The sequence below is a fragment of the Peromyscus eremicus genome, chromosome 9 (assembly GCF_949786415.1).
Source record: "Peromyscus eremicus chromosome 9, PerEre_H2_v1, whole genome shotgun sequence".
NCBI classification, from domain to species: Eukaryota; Metazoa; Chordata; class Mammalia; order Rodentia; family Cricetidae; genus Peromyscus; species Peromyscus eremicus.
In genome coordinates, this window is record NC_081425.1 from 42825863 (window position 1) to 42845378 (window position 19516).

The following is a 19516-nucleotide window of genomic DNA, read 5'->3' on the forward strand; positions in this document are numbered from 1 at the left end:
CTGCGGCTTTGGTCTTCCCGAGATGAACCCTTTAATCTTGAGGATGCCGATGAATTGGGAGTTGAATAATTTTCAGGCCTTAGTAATACCTAGTGAACAAACATCACAGGGCCTGTGAAAAGATGTTGGCTGAGAGGACACTGTGGCAGGGACTGCACTTGGCCAAGCATCCGATGTGGTCCTTCTCATCTACCTCTTCTCTAACTTCTGGTTATGCCTATTTTCTGTAGAGAAGACTTCTCTAGCCCCATCCCACTTCTTTACAGTTAGACTTGCAACTATTTTCTCCTTCCCCTTTTCCCGGTTAGTCTTGCAATTATTGTGATTAACTTTCTCTAGTAAGAGTTAAAAACAATAGCTTTCTTTATGATATTTGCATACATTACTATTATTATATTTTACTTGTACTAATCTCCCCATTATCTGCTTTTGCCTACCTCCCTTTCCCCACTGGCCCTTTCCTCCTCTAAATAGTCACCATTCTGCTTTCATGTCATATATATGTATATGAGCATACATATATATGTATATACACACATACACATATATGTCTGCTTTTAAACCTAGGTTCTGAGTATGGGAAAGCATATATGATGTGTGTTTTCCTTCTCCATTGCCCTCTCTTGTTCACTTATTACTTTCTCTTTTTACCTCTTCCTCTCCTCAAATAACCTTCCTACTTTCATGTCATATACGTGTGTGTGTGTGTGTGTGTGTGTGTGTGTGTGTGAAAGTGTACATATTTAAACCTAGATTCACATGCAAGGAAAGTCGTATTTGTCTTTTTGAGTCTAGTTTATTTCACATAACATGATCTCCATTTCTATCCATTTCCTGTAAATGGCATCATTTCATTTTTCCCTACAGCTGAGTCAAATTCCATAATGTGTACATGCTACATTTTCTTTACCTGTTTGTTTGTTGACTGGTGCTGCTTCTATGTCTTGGCCATTGTAAATAGTGTGACAATGGATATGCAAGTTATCCCTGTAGTGTGCTTAGACTCCTTCCGGTGCATATGCAGGAGTTAGATAAAGATTAGAGAGTTTTTTATGTTTTTGAAGCACCTCCATATCGATTTCCATAGTGGCTATCCTAGTATTTTAGGTTTTTTATGTGTTTGTTTTTGTTTTTTATTTTGTCATTACTGTGATAAAAATACTCTGGGCAAAAGCAAGTTAAGGGGGAAAAGGCTTATTTTGGTTTACAGTTCCAGGTTACAGTCCATCATATTGGGGAACTCACTGCGGCAGAAGTGAGGGAGTTAGTTCTATCACAGTCTCAATCAAGGACAGAGAACAATTAGTACAAGCATGCTTGCTAGTGCTCAGCTTGATCTCTTCATTTTATACATCCAGGATAACAGCCCTGGTTATGGTGCCACCCACAGTGACTGGAGCTTCCTGCTTAAGTAGCCTTGTCAAGACAATCTCCCACAGACATGGCCAGAGGCTCATCTTCCATCTCCAGACTCAGCCACGTTGACCGTTAACACTAATCATCACGATCAGGCTATGTTCCTACCAGCAATGGTGAGGGTTCTCTCCAGCGGTGTGTGAGGGTTCTCTCCAGCAGTGAGTGAGGGTTCTCTCCAGCGGTGTGTAAGGGTTCTCTCCAGCAGTGTGTGAGGGTTCTCTCCAGCAGTGTATGAGGGTTCTCTCCAGCAGTGGTGAGGGTTCTCTTCAGCAGTGGTGAGGGTTCTCTCCAGCAGTGTATGAGGGTTCTCTCCAGCGGTGAGTGAGGGTTCTCTCCAGCAGTGGTGAGGGTTCTCTCCAGCGGTGAGTGAGGGTTCTCTCCAGCATTGAGTGAGGGTTCTCTCCAGCGGTGTGTGAGGGTTCTTCTCATCAGTGTGTGAGGGTTCTCTCCAGCATTGAGTGAGGGTTCTCTCCAGCGGTGTGTGAGGGTTCTCTCCAGCAGTGGTGAGGGTTCTCTCCAGCGGTGGTGAGGGTTCTCTCCAGCGGTGTGTGAGGGTTCTCTCCAGCGGTGGTGAGGGTTCTCTCCAGCGGTGAGTGAGGGTTCTCTCCAGCATTGAGTGAGGGTTCTCTCCAGCATTGAGTGAGGGTTCTCTCCAGCGGTATGTGAGGGTTCTTCTCATCAGTGTGTGAGGGTTCTCTCCAGCATTAAGTGAGGGTTCTCTCCAGCAGTGTGTGAGGGTTCTCTCCAGCATTGAGTGAGGGTTCTCTCCAGCATTGAGTGAGGGTTCTCTCCAGCGGTGTGTGAGGGTTCTCTCCAGCAGCGTGTGAGGGTTTTCTCCAGTGGTGTGTGAGGGTTCTCTTCAGCGGTGTGTGAGGGTTTTCTCCAGCGGTGTGTGAGGGTTCTCTTCAGCGGTGTGTGAGGGTTCTCTCCAGCGGTGTGTGAGGGTTCTTCTTATCAGTGTGTGAGGGTTCTCTCCAGCAGTGGTGAGGGTTCTCTCCAGCGGTGTGTGAGGGTTCTCTCCAGCAGTGGTGAGGGTTCTCTCCAGCAGTGGTGAGGGTTCTCTCCAGCAGTGGTGAGGGTTCTCTCCAACAGTGGTGAGGGTTCTCTCCAGCGGTGTGTGAGGGTTCTCTCCAGCAGTGGTGAGGGTTCTCTCTAGCGGTGTGTGAGGGTTCTCTCCAGCAGTGTGTAAGGGTTCTCTCCAGCAGTGTGTGAGGGTTCTCTCCAGCAGTGGTGAGGGTTCTCTCCAGCAGTGGTGAGGGTTCTCTCCAGCAGTGGTGAGGATTCTCTCCAGCAGTGGTGAGGGTTCTCTCCAGCGGTGTGTGAGGGTTCTCTCCAGCGGTGGTGAGGGTTCTCTCCAGCGGTGTGTGAGGGTTCTCTCCAGCAGTGGTGAGGGTTCTCTCTAGCGGTGTGTGAGGGTTCTCTCCAGCAGTGGTGAGGGTTCTCTCCAGCAGTGGTGAGGGTTCTCTCCAGCATTGAGTGAGGCTTCTCTCCAGCGGTGTGTGAGGGTTCTCTCCAGCGGTGTGTGAGGGTTCTCTCCAGCGGTGTATGAGGGTTCTCTCCAGCGGTGTATAAGGGTTCTCTCCAGCAGTGGTGAGGGTTCTCTCCAGTGGTGTGTGAGGGTTCTCTCCAGCATTTGTTGTCATTTGTTTCCTTGGTGATAGACATTCTGACTTACGTAAAATGGAACCTCAGTTATGGAGATGTGTACGGGAGGGTCTAAGTCTGGACTAGGTCTTTGCAGGATCTTGGCATTTTTTTCAGAGAATTGAAGAAGCTCCTGAAGAAGCAAAAACCTTTATTTAGAAGCAACGCAACAGTACACACCAGATTCCCTGAGAGTGAGCAGGTTTGTGGAGTTGGAGTTCTCAAGGACGTAAGTTATTATTTGAAGCTACCTTTATGGGGTCTAGGAAGAGGAACTGATTGCTAAAAGTTGTGTATGAGTTATTCTCTTTCATTGATAAGCTTGGATTTCATAAGCTTTTCTTTACTATGTATGTCCACTCCCATGATGTCTCTGATTTTACTTATATGCACTCCCAACTATGCACAGGTATAAGATGGTAAATAGAATTTTGCCCCTAGAAATCCACTCAGAGTACACTTCTGTCCCTGAGTACACATTACTATGCATGTACCCCAAACCAGCTGAAGCTGGATCAGCCCCTGCTGCCTGTTCTCAGATGTGTTCTGAGACATATTTGAAAAACGGGGCATTGCTATAGAGTTGTCAAGGAAAAGCACTTCACTTCATTGTTTGATATGGGGGTGTACTTGCAGTTCAATAGGGTTGCCAAATGCATTCTGGGAAGGGGATGCATATGTGGAGCTCAAGCCAAGTGGTGTCACAAGTTGTTAAGCTCTCCCTATGCCTGTGTGCCTCAAGTGCAGTTTTGAATTATAATTTCCTGAGAGCTATGGAGGTGGGATGCTTTTTCATATACTTATTGGTTGTTTTTTTCCTTTGAGAATTCAATTGACTATGTATAATTAGCAAAGATTTCTCTCCCATTTTGTAGGCTTTTGCCATCCTATTGATTGTTTTATTTGCTCTGAAGAAGGTTTTTAATTTCATGCAATGCCATGATTAGAATTTATTTCCTGAACTACTGGTGGACTTCATCTTTAGTAATAGTTCCCTTCCTATTTTATTTATATTATTTATTAATTATTATTATTTTGAGAGAGTGTCTTACTATGTAGCCCTGGCTGGCCTGGAACTAGCTGTATAGAAAACAGTGTGGCCTCAAATTCAGAGATCAGCCTGCTACGTGCTGGGATTAAATGTGTGTACTGCCATGCTGGGCTTTATTTTTTAATTGTGTATATGTATACATGTAAATGCAGGTACCACAGAGGCCAGAAGAGGCCATGACTCCCTGGAGCTGTGGTTACAGGAGGTTGTGAACTGCCAGATATGGGTCTGAGGAATGCAACTCAAGCCTTTGCAAAAACAGTGCATGTTCCTAACCACTGAACCATCTTCCTGACCCTGTATTTCTTTTAAAATATACCTTTATCTATTGAGAATTCCATATATGTATACAATGTATTTTGACCATATCTACTTCTCACTTCCCCCTCCAACATGTTTCCATCCTAGCTTCATGTCATCTTCATCCTTGATATATGTGTATGTATATACAAATAAATGTGTGTGTGTGTCACACACACACACACACACACACACACATATATATATATTCCACTGAGCCAAATTAGTGCCGCATATATATACCTTCCTTCATATTTTAATTTTTATTGACTTTTTTTCATGCAATATATTCAGACCACACTTTCCTCTCCCAGCTCCTCCCAAATCTAACCACCTCCTTACCCACCCAACTCCATAGCTTTTCTTTATCCCATTTTAGAAAACAGACATACAAAAAACAAATCAGAATTAGACAAACAAACAAAAGAAACCCCTCCACACACAAACAAAACCCATAAAAACACAAACCAGAAACCATAGCAAAAGAACAGTAAGACCAAAACAAACAAAGTCCAAATAAAGCAATATGAGAAAAAAAGTCTATAAAAATATCATGAGTTAGTTTTGTGTTGGTCATCCAAAGCTGGAATATACCCAGTGAGACTCCACTGGAGAAAACTAATGTTTCCTTTGCAAATGGATGTCAATTGCAGAGTGTGTCTTGTAGCACGAATCTTAAAAGTTCTTATTAATTAAAACAAACCTGAGGCCAGTTATTGGGGTGAATGGTGGAAGATCAGAGAACCAGAACAAGCCACAGCTATCTCACCTTGCCAATTCCTCAGCTGATCCTGTTTCCTCAGACTGGATGCCTCTGACTCCTCATCCAGAATGAATCTCAACTGAACTGCTGTTCGAAAGCCTGAAAGCTTAACCAGCCAAATGCTTCTAGTTTCTGGTCTTCACGCCTTATATACCTTTCTGCTTTCTTTGCCATCACTCCCTGGGATTAAAGGCTCACTTCTTGGGATTAAAGGCGTGTGTCACCATGCCTAGCTGTTTCCAATGTGGCCCTGAACTCACAGATATCCAGAGGGATTTCTGCCTCTGGAATGCTAGGATTAAAAGACTGTGTGCCACCATTTTCTAGCCTCCGCATCTAGTGGCTGTTCTGTTCTTTGACCCCAGATAAGTTTATTAGGGTGCACAATATTTTGGGGAACACAATACCATCACAGTATCTCTTGTTATTTTTACAGTCTTCTATGATATTTTCTTCCCTCCAACTCAGGGAAGAAAAACAACACCTTCCCTGTTCTCCTTGTACCCTGTTAAATGAAATTATCAAGTACCTCATCGTCTCGTAAATATGCAGAAATTAGGATTCAGATTATATATAAGTGTTTATGCAATGTTTACATACATCTTAATACTAAGCCAACATTTTGTGTATGGTCCTTCTTGTCACAGATGTCTATCTGTAGTTAGTCACACATTGTCCGTTAATTTTCCTAGAAATCTCCTCTGGAACATTCTAGGGTTGTATCCTGCTCCTTCAATTATTGGGCGGCTTATATGGAGAAAGAAGCAGCCCACCGGAGGTCAGTGGAACCATAAAAAACACTGTAATTCTTACTTAAAATGTTGGGTGCCCTACATGGCTGAGATTATTTTCTTTCTCTTTCCCACTCTTTCCTTGACCTAGATTTCACTGAGTACACCAAGTTGGCCTTTAATTTAGGCCATCCTCCTGCCTCTGCCGCCCAAGTGCTGGGAGTATAGGTTTAGCGCCATTGCGCAACACATTTTTGTGTGTGTGTGTGTGTGTGTGTGTGTGTGTGTGTGTGTGTTTTGTTTTGGTTTTGGTTTTTCAAGAAAGGGTTTCTCAGTTTAGTCCTTCCTGTTCTGGACCTCACTTTTTAGACCAGGCTGGCCTCGAACTCAGAGATCCTCCTGCCTCCCGTGTGCTGGGATTAAAGGCATGCACCGCCCAGCGAGCAACACATTTTTATTGACCTTCTGTTTTTTAAAGGGGCTTTCACATCAGTTCCATCATTTCAAGGTCTGCCCATGTCCCCACGTAAGTCATGATCACCATGTTGATCAATGCATTGAAAAGATAAGGCTTCTTTTAAGAGTCATTTTAAATAAAGCGAGAAAAGGAATGAAAATTGCTTCTAAATCAAGAGTCTACCTTGTGTCATGCAGGGTTTCAACTGCACAAAAGAATAAAAAGTTAACTCGGAAAAAAAAATTTACACTATCTAGGACAGAAGCCTAACAACCAGCGTGCGACGAACAGTGCCCGGAGGTTAAGGTATGTGAGTGGCTTGGCGCTGGGGTGGTGACAGGACCCACCGCCGGGCACACAGCTGGCAAGCTCCCCGGGGAGTAAGACGCTCGCCTTTCCCTGGGCTGTGAGTCTGCGCGTGCGCGGTGCAGGGAGGGGAGGGTGGGCGGGGCCTGTCCGCCATCTTGGCGCGCGCGGGACTCCCTCCCGGGCCGCCCGCTGGAGTGCGCTGTGTTCCGTTCCCCGTGGCCTCCCACTGACTGAGGTAACCCGCGGCCCGGGGTAGCGGCTGGTCCAGCCAGCAGGCCTCCCCGCCGCCGCGATGCCCAGCGTGCAGCTGCCGCCCAAGGAGAGCGCCCTCTTCAAGCGCGTGCTGGTGAGCGGCGGGGCGGCGACCCACCCGACCTCAGCGCGCTTTGTTTACCTCCTCGGCGCCGGGCTCGCCTCCGGCTCCCCGCCCCCAAGCGCTCCCCCTCCCGGCCTCTGGGGCGGGCTGGGCTGGGCTGTCCCCCCCCCCCCCCCCCACACACACACACGGCGGGCGCTTTCCAGAAACTTCTGGTAAAGCCGCCGGGGTCCCGGGGTCCCGGGGTCTGGGTGCCCTCGGCGGCCCTGGGCTCGCCGCATCCCTCCAGTCGCCCCTCCGGGTAGTCAAAGCTGCTTGGAGTCCAGGCGGGGACCCAGTCTGGAGGGAGCGACCGCCGTTGTTTAGGGTGCGGGGAAATTGAGCCAGTGCCTCTGCGGGAGAGTTTGCATGTGTGTGCTAGCCCGGCTTTGGAACTGACTTGCCAGAAACTCTTGCTTCAAACTCGCCCGAGTGATGGAAGCTGCAGAGACAGGCTTTGCACTGGAGACCGTTTCTGTGGCTTTGAAGCAAGCCCTAAATCATGCCATGGTCATGCCAGACCGATGCCAAGCCAAGAGAGGTTCGGTTTTGTTTTTAAAGTTTACTTAAGACAGGCCTACTAGGGAGCCCTGGCGGGCTTGTATGTATGTCGACAAGGCTAGCCTAGAAATTGGAGCCATCTGCCTGTTTCTGCCTCGCGAGTTTTGGGCTAAAAGGCATTTGCCACTGCCTGGACAAGTTTTCTCTGGATGTGTGCCAGCCTGTCTGCCACTTTGGCACCTTCACCGTTTTCCAGGGAGGAGAGATGTGGCATGCCTTTGTATTTTCCAGTCTGCCCTGGGGGGGGGGGGGTCGAAGATGTATAAACGAATTATGAGTTAATAGCTGTCTTTTCTAATCTGCCTTTTTAATTTGAAAACGTAGTACTTGCAGAACAAGCTTCAGGTTTAAGGGTGAGTTGATATTGGGAGCACATGCATAGCAGTTAGCAGTTGGTCAGCTTTACTCTCTAATGTTGATTGCCCTCACCTGACAAAAAATTTTACAGTAGGAGTTCTGATTCAAGCCAATAGGAACTTCACGTTTAGCATTTGTCTAGAGAGTGCTGAGATTGCAGTTTTGGATATCACATCTAGCCTTGGGATGAAAACTTCAAATCTGTTCATTATGGAACTTAAAGGTTAATAGTGACGCGTGCTTGGCAGATAAACAACAAATAAAAACGTTCACTCCTTTTGTTACTGTAGCTGAGTCATTATTATTTAAGGAACACTTGGTCCTCTTCCTCAGTAGTTCCTTCTGCTTATATGTATTCCCACTGTTTTTCTTTTGTCATTTGTCAGCTGCACCTCTAGAGTCAAAGTTGGACCTTAAACTTCTATTACATTTATTTGTGTGCATGCCATGGTGTTCGTGTGGAGGTCAGAGGACCACTTGTCTCCTTTCATAGGGGTTTCCAGGGTGAGACTCAGGTTGTCAGCCTTGGTGCCAAGCATCTTTACTAAGCCCTATTTTCTCTTACTGACTTTGAGACTAGGTTTCAGAGTTTCACTCTAGCCCATAGTGGAGCTCACGGTGTAATCTAGGCCAGCATCCTTTTGTCTCAGTTTCCTAAGGGATGGAATTGATTGATTGTAGGAAATGAGCCGCCAGGCCTGGCCACATGGCTATTAAAATGTATGTATGTATGTATATTCTTTCAGGATAGGTAATACATTCTCATGGTTTTTGTTTTTTTTTTTTTTTTTCCCTGCTACTTTTGTCTTCCAACCACTCGGTTCTCTTCCCAGAGCCAATCAGGAAAACTCAGTTTAAATATATTTCAATGAAGATATATCACATCCAGTCTCTGCTGCAAGAATTAGCCATGTGTTTGGTGCCATTTTGCTTTGAATTTAGGAGGGTAGTCTTATTGAGCAGCTCTTAGCTCTCCAGCATAAGGAAACCTAGACAAGATTTTCATTCTCTTAGAGCTCACAAGATGGTGTGGCTAAGACGGATAGTAAATGAGTAAATGAATAAATAAGAATGCCAGACATAAAATTATAGCACTATGTAGCAGATAAAACAGAGTAATAGATAGTATGGTAGGCAGAGGGTAGGAGACTGGCAGAGTTAGCATGGTCAAGTAGATGGTGTGTGACTTAGATCATAAGAAACAGTCGGTTGGGGATTTAGCTCAGTGGTAGAGCGCTTAGGCAAGCGCAAGGCCCTGGGTTCGGTCCTCAGCTCTGGAAAAAAAAAAAAAAAAAAAACAGCCGAGGGAAGATCGGAGGAAGAACATTTGAGTTGAAAGGAACACGGTATAGTGGTCCTAAAGTGGGTTAGGATGCCTCATCTGAACAGTATATTGATGGGAAAGTGGAAAGACAATATGCTCCCCGTCAATGACAGCTGAGGAGAGACATTGATCACTTAGCCTGACCTGTGTGATTTGGATAAAGATGCTTTTTGTTAGTGTTAGATGAGTGATAGTCTTTGTAGCTGGACCACAGTTCGCAGTAAAGGTAAGTTTGTTGTGTGTTTAGAGGTTTACTTTTCCACATGGGTAAAGTGAGATAATAACACTACTTCAAGGGAATTCTTACAAGAACCAAATAAGATTAAAAAGACAAAAGGGAAGTGTTGGCAAGGTTGTAGAGAAAATGGAACCCTTGCTCATTGTTTTTTGTAATGATAGTACTGCCAGTACAGAAAACAGTATGGCGGGGCCGTGAAATGGCTCAGCAGGTAAAGTGCTTACTATACAAACCTAAAGACCAGAGTTCAATCCCTGGAGCCTATGGAAAAGTAGGAGAGGACCAACTCCCTAAGTTGTCTACACACACACACACACACTGCCAAACAGTATGGAGAGTTTTTTAAAAACAAAAAGTAAAATCAAAACACTCAGAACTACCATACAATCCTGCTATACCACTGTTGAATGTATATCCAAAGGAATTGAAATCAGTATGTTGAAGAGACGTTTGTAGGATGTTTATTACAGCACTATTCAGCACCATTCATGGTAGCCAATAAATAGAAACAATGGAAATAATATAAATGTCCTTCAACTGATAAATGGATAAAATAGTGTGGCACATTCAATGGAATAGTAATCAGCCATAAAAAGAATGAAAATACAACATTTTCAGCAACATGGATGAAGTTAGGCATCATTAAGTGAAACAAGCCAGGCATAGAAAGATAAATACTTCAAGGACTTGAGGGCTTATGTATGACAAAGTCATTACCAGAAGAGTTGAATAGAGGTTACCAGAGGTGGATGTGACTGATTGGCGGGAGGGGATCGGGAAAAGTTAATTATTGGGTACTGAGTCACAGTTAGATGGTTTTAAAATTCTTCATTAAATTCTGTGTCAGTGTCGGTTGATGATTCTGCATTTATTGAGTTTATTTATGTCTGTATATTCTATAATAGTGGAAATGCTGTTTGTCAAGGCGTATATAACCACACTTAATGCTGTAAACATTAAGTAAACAGAAGAGCATGTCATCACATTTTAGACTTTGCATTTTGAATTTAGAATTTATATGACACAATGAAAATTGCTTCATTATCCATTTTATAAAATAACTTTTGCTCCTGTTTCTTTTTAGAAATGTTATGAACAGAAGCAGTACAAAAATGGCCTCAAGTTTTGCAAGATGATTCTTTCAAACCCAAAATTTGCTGAACATGGAGGTACTGTCTCATCTGTGACAATGTTGCTTTGGGGGAATATAATTCTAAAATCAGGCAGGACTTGGCAGTGAAGGAATAATTCTCAGATTCTAAGGCTGTAACTATTGAAAGCATAAATGTTAGCATTTTTTTATGTTTCAAGTGAATCATGCTGAGCTAGTTTTATGCTGTAGTGTATGCAGTGTCTTTTAGATGAGAAAGTTGCCCTGATGAGGGACAATTGGATGAGGTAATGTGCATGTTAATATCTTTTTCTGAAGTGCTTCAGATATCAGAGGTTTTCAGATTTTGGATTAATGCTTAGATTAGCAGTTGAATATCCCAATTCAAAAAACCTGAAATCTTAGTTTCAGATCTTGGAGCACTTAGGATTTGGGACCTTTGGATTAGGGATGCTCAGTTTTGTAGATTACATTTGTCTGTCACTTTGACTAGACTACAGTTTTTTTTTTTTTTTTTTTTTTGGTTTTTCGAGACAGGGTTTCTCTGTGTAGCTTTGCACCTTTCCTGGAATTCACTTTGGAGACCAGGCTGGCCTTGAACTCACAGAGATCCGCCTGCCTCTGCCTCCCAAGTGCTGGGATTAAAGGCGTGCGCCACCACCGCCCGGCCTTAGACTACAGTTTTTTACTTTAGTTACTTGTATATAAAATTAGACGGTTATTTGCAGTATAGAATTGTGTGAAGATAAAGTCACATGCGTTTTATTCTTTGATGCCATTTTTTATGTATTTCCTCATTTTTTAATGTTTATTTTTCATGTGTGATTATGCGTGTCAGTTGCATGCATTCCACAGTGCATGTGTGGAGGTCAAAGGACAACTTCTGAGAATTGGTTCTCTTCTACCATGTGGATCCTGTGGATTGAACTTGGGTTGTCAGACTTGAGCAAGTATTTACCCACTGAGTCCTCTGGCTGGCTCTGACTGCCTCATCTTTATATAAATATATTACCATTGATCCATCATGTTGTTGACATGTTTTTTGCTTGCTCGTTTGTTTGTTTTGGTCATTGCTCCTAATAAAGTCTACATTTATTTTTTCCATCCTTTTTACTGGTAGGCATTGTTTGTTGAAAGGATCAGGTTAAACTTGCAGAACGTGATCCATAATATAATATAGCTAATTAAGATCTTTCAGAATACTAGTCGTGGACAACTTTTAAAACCATTTAATTAGGAAAATGGGCTAATAATACTCGCTGTTTTAAAAATGTTAGAAGACTTTCTTTTGAAATAAATATAAGTTAGTTTTCATTTTATGAAGTTTGAGAAAATGACAGATGTTTGGCTGTGGTAATGTGCAGTTGGACCACTATGTTCTGAAAACTATAGAGTCCACAGAGATCATTTTGAAAATCACTGTTATTATCTAATTCCTTTGTGGGTTTTTCAGAGAAATATTTTATTGTAAATCATCTTTCATTAACTTCTTAACATTTTCTTGGGTTACTCGTCTGTAGTCCAATGCTATGCTCTCCAAATACAAACCAACGTTAATTAGACTAAGTAGAATTGTTGAAATAAATTTACTGAAAAAAAGAGAATCTGTTCAATATTGAATATTGTTATAATGATCACAACATATATTTTTAATTAAGTAGAGTCATGCTGTTTGTGAGTATAAACTAGATTGTGATTGGTTAGAATTGGTCTCAGTGGGATGGAACAATACTTAGTGGACACAATGCTCACAGTGGGCATGGTGCTTACTGAGCAATTGTAGGGACCTGCATTTGCATATCCAGAACCCTTGTAAAAGCCAGCTGTGGAAATGGGGGTCTGTGATCCCATTGCTTCTATAATGAGATGGCAGGTGGAGATACTTGAGTCCCTGGAAGCTCATGGACCAGCTAGTCTGGTAAAAAGCCTAGAGACCCTGCCTTAAAGAAGGTGAACATTGAGGAACGACATCTGAGGCTGTCCTCTGACTTCCACATGCCTGACATGCATTCACCTGCACTCACACACAGACACATGCAAAAACGAATTGGCCTTGAGAAAATGTGGAACTACTGTAGTAAATTTAATTCAAGAGGACTCAGATGCCCGCTTTGTTACTTTTTCTGTGGGGTAATATAAATCCCTTTCTATACAGTCTTATAAAGGTAGAAAACATTTTAGTAACTCCACTCCAGTTTTAAGGCATTCTAGAATAGGACTTAGGCTATTGAATATGGTGATAATGATTACAATGTATATCTTTATTTAGGTAGTCACTCTTCTTGTGAGGTGTGAGTTAGATTATGGTGGGTTAAAATGGGTTTCAGTGCAGTGGAAAGATGCTTCAAGCAAATACGTAAGTATGATTTTACTCTTTGTGATGAAGATAAACCGCTGAGGCAACAGTAGTTCTTCATTTTTGTTGTTGTTTGGTTGGTTTGGGGTTGTTTTTTTTTCCTCCCTCAGACAGGGTTTCTATGTAGCTCTGGCTGTTCTGGAACTCATTCTGTTGCCCAGGCTGGCCTCGAACTCAGAGATCCACCTTCCTCTGCCTCCTGAGTGCTGGGATTAAAGGCATGCCCACCACTGCAATAGTAGTGCTTTAATCTCAAGTGCCAGCTTGTGCTAGGAGAGTAACTCCAACCTTTCTTTCCTAAACAGAGGTTAAAATTGTTTTTCAGAGACTTTGGCTATGAAGGGATTAACGTTGAACTGTTTAGGAAAAAGAGAAGAAGCGTATGAATTTGTTCGTAAAGGACTTCGAAGTGATGTCAAGAGTCATGTCTGTATCCTTTTGCCATGGTTTTGCATTATCATTTGTGTTTTCATTTACTTGTCTTTTCTAATTCGAATTTTACATTTCTGTGAAACCTTCAAATCTTAGAAATTTTAATGAAGATCTATATCTACCCATTACTCATCCCCATAATTAGCAACATTTTGTTCCCTAATTCTTTTTTTGAGTATTTTAAAGAAAATTTTCATGGAGAAGGAGAGAGACAGAGAGACATAGAGAGACAGACAGACAGAGACCAGTTCTTTCCTTAAATATCCATGAATTTATTGATGCTTCCCTATTCAAATAATTATTTTTAATTATTTAACCTACATAAATATTTACATTTCTTTAATTTCCTTTTAGAAGTTTTAGAGGAAATTTTAAATTGAAAAGAAATGTACTTTAAAAGGAGTTTGACTGGATCTGTAGCTAGGTAGCAGAGTGCCTGCCCGGTGTGTGCAGGGCACCCTGGGTGTGGCCCCTGGCACTGGAAAGCTGACAGATCGAAACCAGGTTCTAGTCTGTGTCAGGAAAAACTGGTTCTTTAGTTTGATCTCTGTTAACAGAGACTTAGCCATTGCTTCACTGAATCTTTAAAATTATATTTTTCATTGGCTAGTGTTTCAATATGTAAACAAATGTAAAAAATACTTCTAAGATTGTTGAAAATTTTCATTTCTTTCCCATATTCATGTTCAATTTTTTCATAGTGCCCTTGTGTATCTGACTTTTAATTCACTTAGCAGCTGGCTAGTATTTAACAGGCATAGTCTCCCTATTTTTATATAATTAACTTAGGGGTCCCACAAAATACTAGAAGCTTATGTTCTTACCCCAGTGCTTACCCCGAAGTGAAGAGAGAGGCTGTGTAAGTTATGGTAGTTTTTAGTTTGGAGCATTTTCCCCTTAAGATAAGCTAAGAGAATAAAACTTAATTTTTTTTAATATCAATAGTGAATTAAATGTTGAGTATATTACTTAGACTTGGATAAATATAAACTTATTTTAGAAAAAAAATCACAATTTTTATATCAGTGAATTTTGAGTTGGTTAAAAAAGCAAGGGGATAGAGTGTAGAGAAATGCTATGAACTTTTACCAGGAACTTTTTAAAAGTTACTTACAAATATGGAAAATTTCAAGCATGTACAAAATGGAAGAAATGGAATGTTGAACCACTGTGTCCTGGTCACCCAGCTTGAACAGTCAAGGCTTGGCTGCTTTCAAATTGCCTGTTTCTCACTGACTTTTCCCTCTGTCTACAGATCATTCTGAACAAATTACACACAAAACACTGTTGATGTTGTTGCATAGGATATTGTAGTGTCTGTGAATGTCTGTATTTCCTTGACTTTATAGGTTGGCATGTATACGGCCTCCTGCAACGTTCGGATAAGAAGTATGATGAAGCTATTAAGTGTTACAGAAATGCCCTCAAATTAGATAAAGATAATTTGCAAATCTTGAGGGATCTCTCTCTATTACAGATTCAGATGAGAGACCTTGAAGGTTATCGAGTAAGTAGTCTTAAATGTACTTTTTTAATACAAAGTCTAATTTTTTTAAGTGATGGGATTAAAGGCGTGTGCCACCACACTTGTAAAGATTAAATGTTTAAAAAAGTATGTGAATTCAGAATGAAGTAAGCCTAAGGCAAGATGGTATGCATTTGGTTCATTATAGTCTGTAGTAGACGAGAAACCCTTGGACCTTCCTATGATAGTAGTTACAGAATTTCATGTTTTTGAGCATTAAATAAGGCTAAATTGGGGTGACTCAATGGATAAAGACACTTGCTGTAGAGCCTGATGATCTGAGTTCCATCCCTGGGACCTACACAGTGGAAGGAGAGAGCAGACTTGTGACAGTTGTCTTCTGGCTTCCATATGTGTGCTGTGGTGCATGCACACTCACTCATACACATACACAGTTTTAAAGAATTGATTATCTTGGTGTGCAAGTATTATACTGTTACCTTTTTGGTTGGAACATTGTTGCCAAACTGAATATAGATTTGACATTCAGCTTGATTGAAATCTAAATTAGTTAGCTTTTTTTTTTAATAGGTTAGCAAGTATAAAATAATGTGGAAAGGATTGCCATGAAAAGATTTTGTGCTTTTTTAAGATTCATTTTTCTTTTTAGTTATGTGTAGGTATTGTGTCTCTGTGTGTGTTTGGGCATATGTATTTTTAGGTTCTGGTGGACGCTAGAAGAAGGCATTGGATTTCCTGAAGCTAGTGTTATAGCAGTTGTGAGTCCTGGGAACTGAACTTGGGTCTTCTGCAAAAGCAGTATGTGCCCTTAGCCACTGAGCTATTGCTCCAGCTCACTAAGGAAATCTTCGTACAGTTCAGATTTCCTCAGACTGCACCCACAATTTTCTGCTGGGCATCTGGCTCCACATGCCAGTACCTTAGTCAGTCTGTCTAGAAGAGAATTCTCTTGGCTTCTTTTTTGTTTTGTTTGTCTCACTGTGACACCCTGGCTGTCCTGGAAGTGATGGAGACATGGCTGGCCTCAAACTCACAGACAACTGTCTGCTTCTGACTTCTGAGTGCTGGATTTAAAATATTAGAGGGTGTACCACCATGTCTGGCTCCCTGAGTTTCTTATGTGAAGGGACTATGAACTGTGAGCAGTTCTCTTGAAATCATTTCCTTCTTTTGTCCTCTTCCTGCCATTTACATGCTCACAGCTAAGTCCATGTTTCACCAGATTCACTGGCTTCATCACATCATTTTCAAAGTGTGTGTTTGTTGTCTCCAGCAGCGCTTGGCTGTGATGGGAATAGTTTTCTTGGGGCTGGAGAGATGGCTCAGTGGTTAAGAGCATTTGTTGTTTTTACAAAAGACCCTTGGGTTTGGTTCTCAGTACACACACTGTGGTTTACAACTGGCTGAAACTGCACATCTGGGGCATCTTGTGCCCTCTTCTGACCTCTGCAGGCATACATGTAGTATGTATACACACACACAGGCAAAGACCTATAACATTATAAAAAAAAAAAAAAAAAAAAAAACTGAACATTGGCAGGACAATGGCTATTGAGCTGGATTATGAAATAGAGTAAGTTAAGAGAGAGCAGGTCATGAAAGCAAAGCAGTTGTGGAACCAGAGATACTGGGTGTCTTAGTTAGGTTTATTATTGCTGTGATGAAACACCATGACCAAAGCAACTTGGGGAGGAAAGGATTTATTTGGCTTACAGTTCCACAGCACTGTTCACCATTGAAGGAAGTCAGGACAGGAACTCAAACAGGGCAGGAACCTGGAGGCAGGAGCTGATGCAGAGGCCATGGAGTGATGCTGCTTACTGGCTTGCTCCTTATGGCTTGTACATCCTGCTTCCTTATAGAACCCAGGACTACCAGCCCAGGGATGGCACCACCCACAAATGGGCTGGTCCCTCCCCCATTAATCACTAATTAAGAAAATGGCCTACAGGCTTACAGCCTCATCTTATGGAGGCATTTTCTTAATTTCGTTTCCCTCCTCTCAGATGACTTTAGCTTGTGTCAAGTTGACATAAAACTGCTCAGTACACTGTTGAGGTCAAAGAACAAATGTGGAAATGAAGTGTTACCAGGCTGAAATGTTGGCAGCCGAGGAGCAGTGGCTAGAGGATGAGATACTTGAATTTGATTTCTAGGTTGATTAAAGGTTTAGAGAAATGTGGGTGTGCAGGTGGGTTCCTCAAATGGGTAGAGATAATTGAAGACAGAAAATTCTGCAGCTAAGAAGATAGGCTATTAGATTAGTAACTGTTAGTATCTTGTCCATATCAGTATTGGATTTGCCAGAGGAAAAAACATGACTCATATGTTAGTGGAGTGAGTGACAGAGGAACAAGAGTGAAAGTAAGGTAAAGGGATGGAACTTGGTGGTCTGTGCAAAGGGACCAGACACTTGGAGAGGACCTGAGTAAGGTAAAGGGATGGAACTTGGTGGTCTGTGCAAAGGGACCAGACACTTGGAGAGGACCTGAGTAAGGTAAAGGGATGGAACTTGGTGGTCTGTGCAAAGGGACCAGACACTTGGAGAGGACCTGAGTAAGGTAAAGGGATGGAACTTGGTGGTCTGTGCAAAGGGACCAGACACGTGGAGAGGACCTGAGTAAGGTAAAGGGATGGAACTTGGTGGTCTGTGCAAAGGGACCAGACACGTGGAGAGGACCTGAGTAAGGTAAAGGGATGGAACTTGGTGGTCTGTGAAAAGGGACCAGACACAGCGGAGAGGACCTGAGTAAGGTAAAGGGATGGAACTTGGTGGTCTGTGAAAAGGGACCAGACACAGCGGAGAGGACCTGAAAAGGATGCCCTCTCCTGGCACCTCTTGAAACATGGAACAGACTCAACAAGTTAAATAGATATTTTCTACACTTCCTTATAGTTCACAATCTGCATGAGACTGTGTCTGCAAGTAGTGGCACGTGCGAAAACATTTAAAATAATTTAAATAAGCTAATTTCATTTATTTTTAAAAATCTGGTATAATAAAAAAATCTTAATTCTGTAAGATATTTTATCAGAAGACATTTTTATTGTATATAGTTTTTACAAGGTACCAAAGACACGAGCCTCACAATCTAGTTCATAGTGACAGATTCACAGTGAGCAATACAAGACATTAGTGTTACTAATACAGAGACAATTTAGAAGAGAACTGCAGAATGCATTTTAATCGTATTTTGGAACTCATTTGCTGAATGAATTAATTATAGTGTTATTAAAGATTATTAAAATTCAGTGAAATGTAAACATTTAAAGAATTTTAAGAGAAAAACTTTTTTTTTTTTTTTTTTTTTAACCCCAAAGGAGACAAGATACCAGCTTCTTCAGTTGCGCCCAACACAGCGTGCTTCCTGGATTGGATATGCCATTGCATACCATTTGCTGAAAGATTATGATATGGCGCTAAAACTACTAGAAGAATTTAGACAGACACAGCAAGTAAGAACTTCAACATTTTCTTTTATTGCAGACTAAAATAGTTGACTTTTAGCTTTCAGTTTTTCTTAGAAAATTTTGAAAAATATTTTAATAATTAGAAAAAGTTAAAATGCAGGAGTCACAGTGTAAAATAAACTAATATTTAAATCTAATGGATAATAATTTCAACAGTATTCAGATGGATAAGGGAAGAAAATATGATGGCTAGTGATGCAGCTCAGGTCGGAGTGCTTGTCTTGTATGTTGTGTTTTAGGTGCACAGCCCTGGATCTAGCCTCAGAACTAGAAAAAAAGTAAAAATGAACAGAATTTGGAAGTTGGGGAGTTGATTCTATGATATAACTTTATATAGTTGGGAATATGGAAATGATGTATATGTTTTTTGTTTTATATTAATGTATTGTGGTAAACTTAGGTAAAAATAAATATATAAAGCATGTTAGAGCATTTAAATATGTTAACATTTTCTATTATTATTAACGGTTTTACTTAAAAAACTTACATGTATATATGTGTGTATACACACACACACACACACACACACACACACACACACACACACACGTAGCTTAAGTTCTCCCCTGTACCTTTGCAGAGGTAACCACTATTGAAATTGGTGCAGAGAATTCCTTTTCATGTTTATGTCACACATAAACGTATAAAAGATACAGACTTATTCATATATTTAAATTTTTACATGAAAGGTTTTGTGTGCTTGTTTTTTTTTTGTTTTGTTTTTTTAAAGATTTATTTATTTATTATGTATACAGTGTTCTGCCTACATGTATGCTTGCAGGCCAGAAGAGGGCACCAGATCTCATTACGGATGGTTGTGAGCCACCATGTGGGTGCTGGGAACTGAACTCAGGACCTCTGGAAGAGCAGCCAGTGCTCTTAACTGCTGAGCCATCCCTTCAGCCCGTTTGTTTGTTTTTAAGGCAGGATCTCCTTATATAGACCAGGCTGGCCTTGAACTCAAGATCCTTTAGGTTTAGCTTTCTGGGGGCTTGGGTCATAGGCATGTATCACTGTTACTAGCCTTGTTTTTATTTTTTATTTGTGTGTTTATAAATATGTATTGTGAGTTTGTGGGTGTGTGTGTGTATGTGTTCAGCAGAAAACCCTCAGAAGTCAGTTTTTGCCTTCCACCTTGCTATGGGGCAGGGTCT

At 41.6% G+C, this 19516-nt stretch overlaps 1 protein-coding gene across 4 annotated transcripts in view; it reads left to right on the forward strand.

Annotated features, from left to right (window-relative positions):
- The first annotated feature begins 3085 nt into the window (after positions 1-3085).
- The window catches only part of Naa16 (N-alpha-acetyltransferase 16, NatA auxiliary subunit), a 64538-nt gene continuing 48107 nt past the window's right edge, over positions 3086-19516 (forward strand). For 3 of the 4 annotated variants that reach the window (XR_009381191.1, XR_009381192.1, XM_059273288.1), the window contains exons 1-5: positions 6845-7017; positions 10591-10675; positions 13299-13403; positions 14755-14912; positions 18213-18347. Coding sequence is in view for 2 of the 4 variants with exons in the window: in XM_059273288.1 (XP_059129271.1) it covers positions 6964-7017; positions 10591-10675; positions 13299-13403; positions 14755-14912; positions 18213-18347 (537 nt within the window). In the remaining 2 variants the exon portion in view is untranslated. Of the gene's footprint in view, positions 3290-6559; positions 6669-6844; positions 7018-10590; positions 10676-13298; positions 13404-14754; positions 14913-18212; positions 18348-19516 lie in introns of those variants that run through there. The other variant, XM_059273289.1, reaches the window with a different exon arrangement.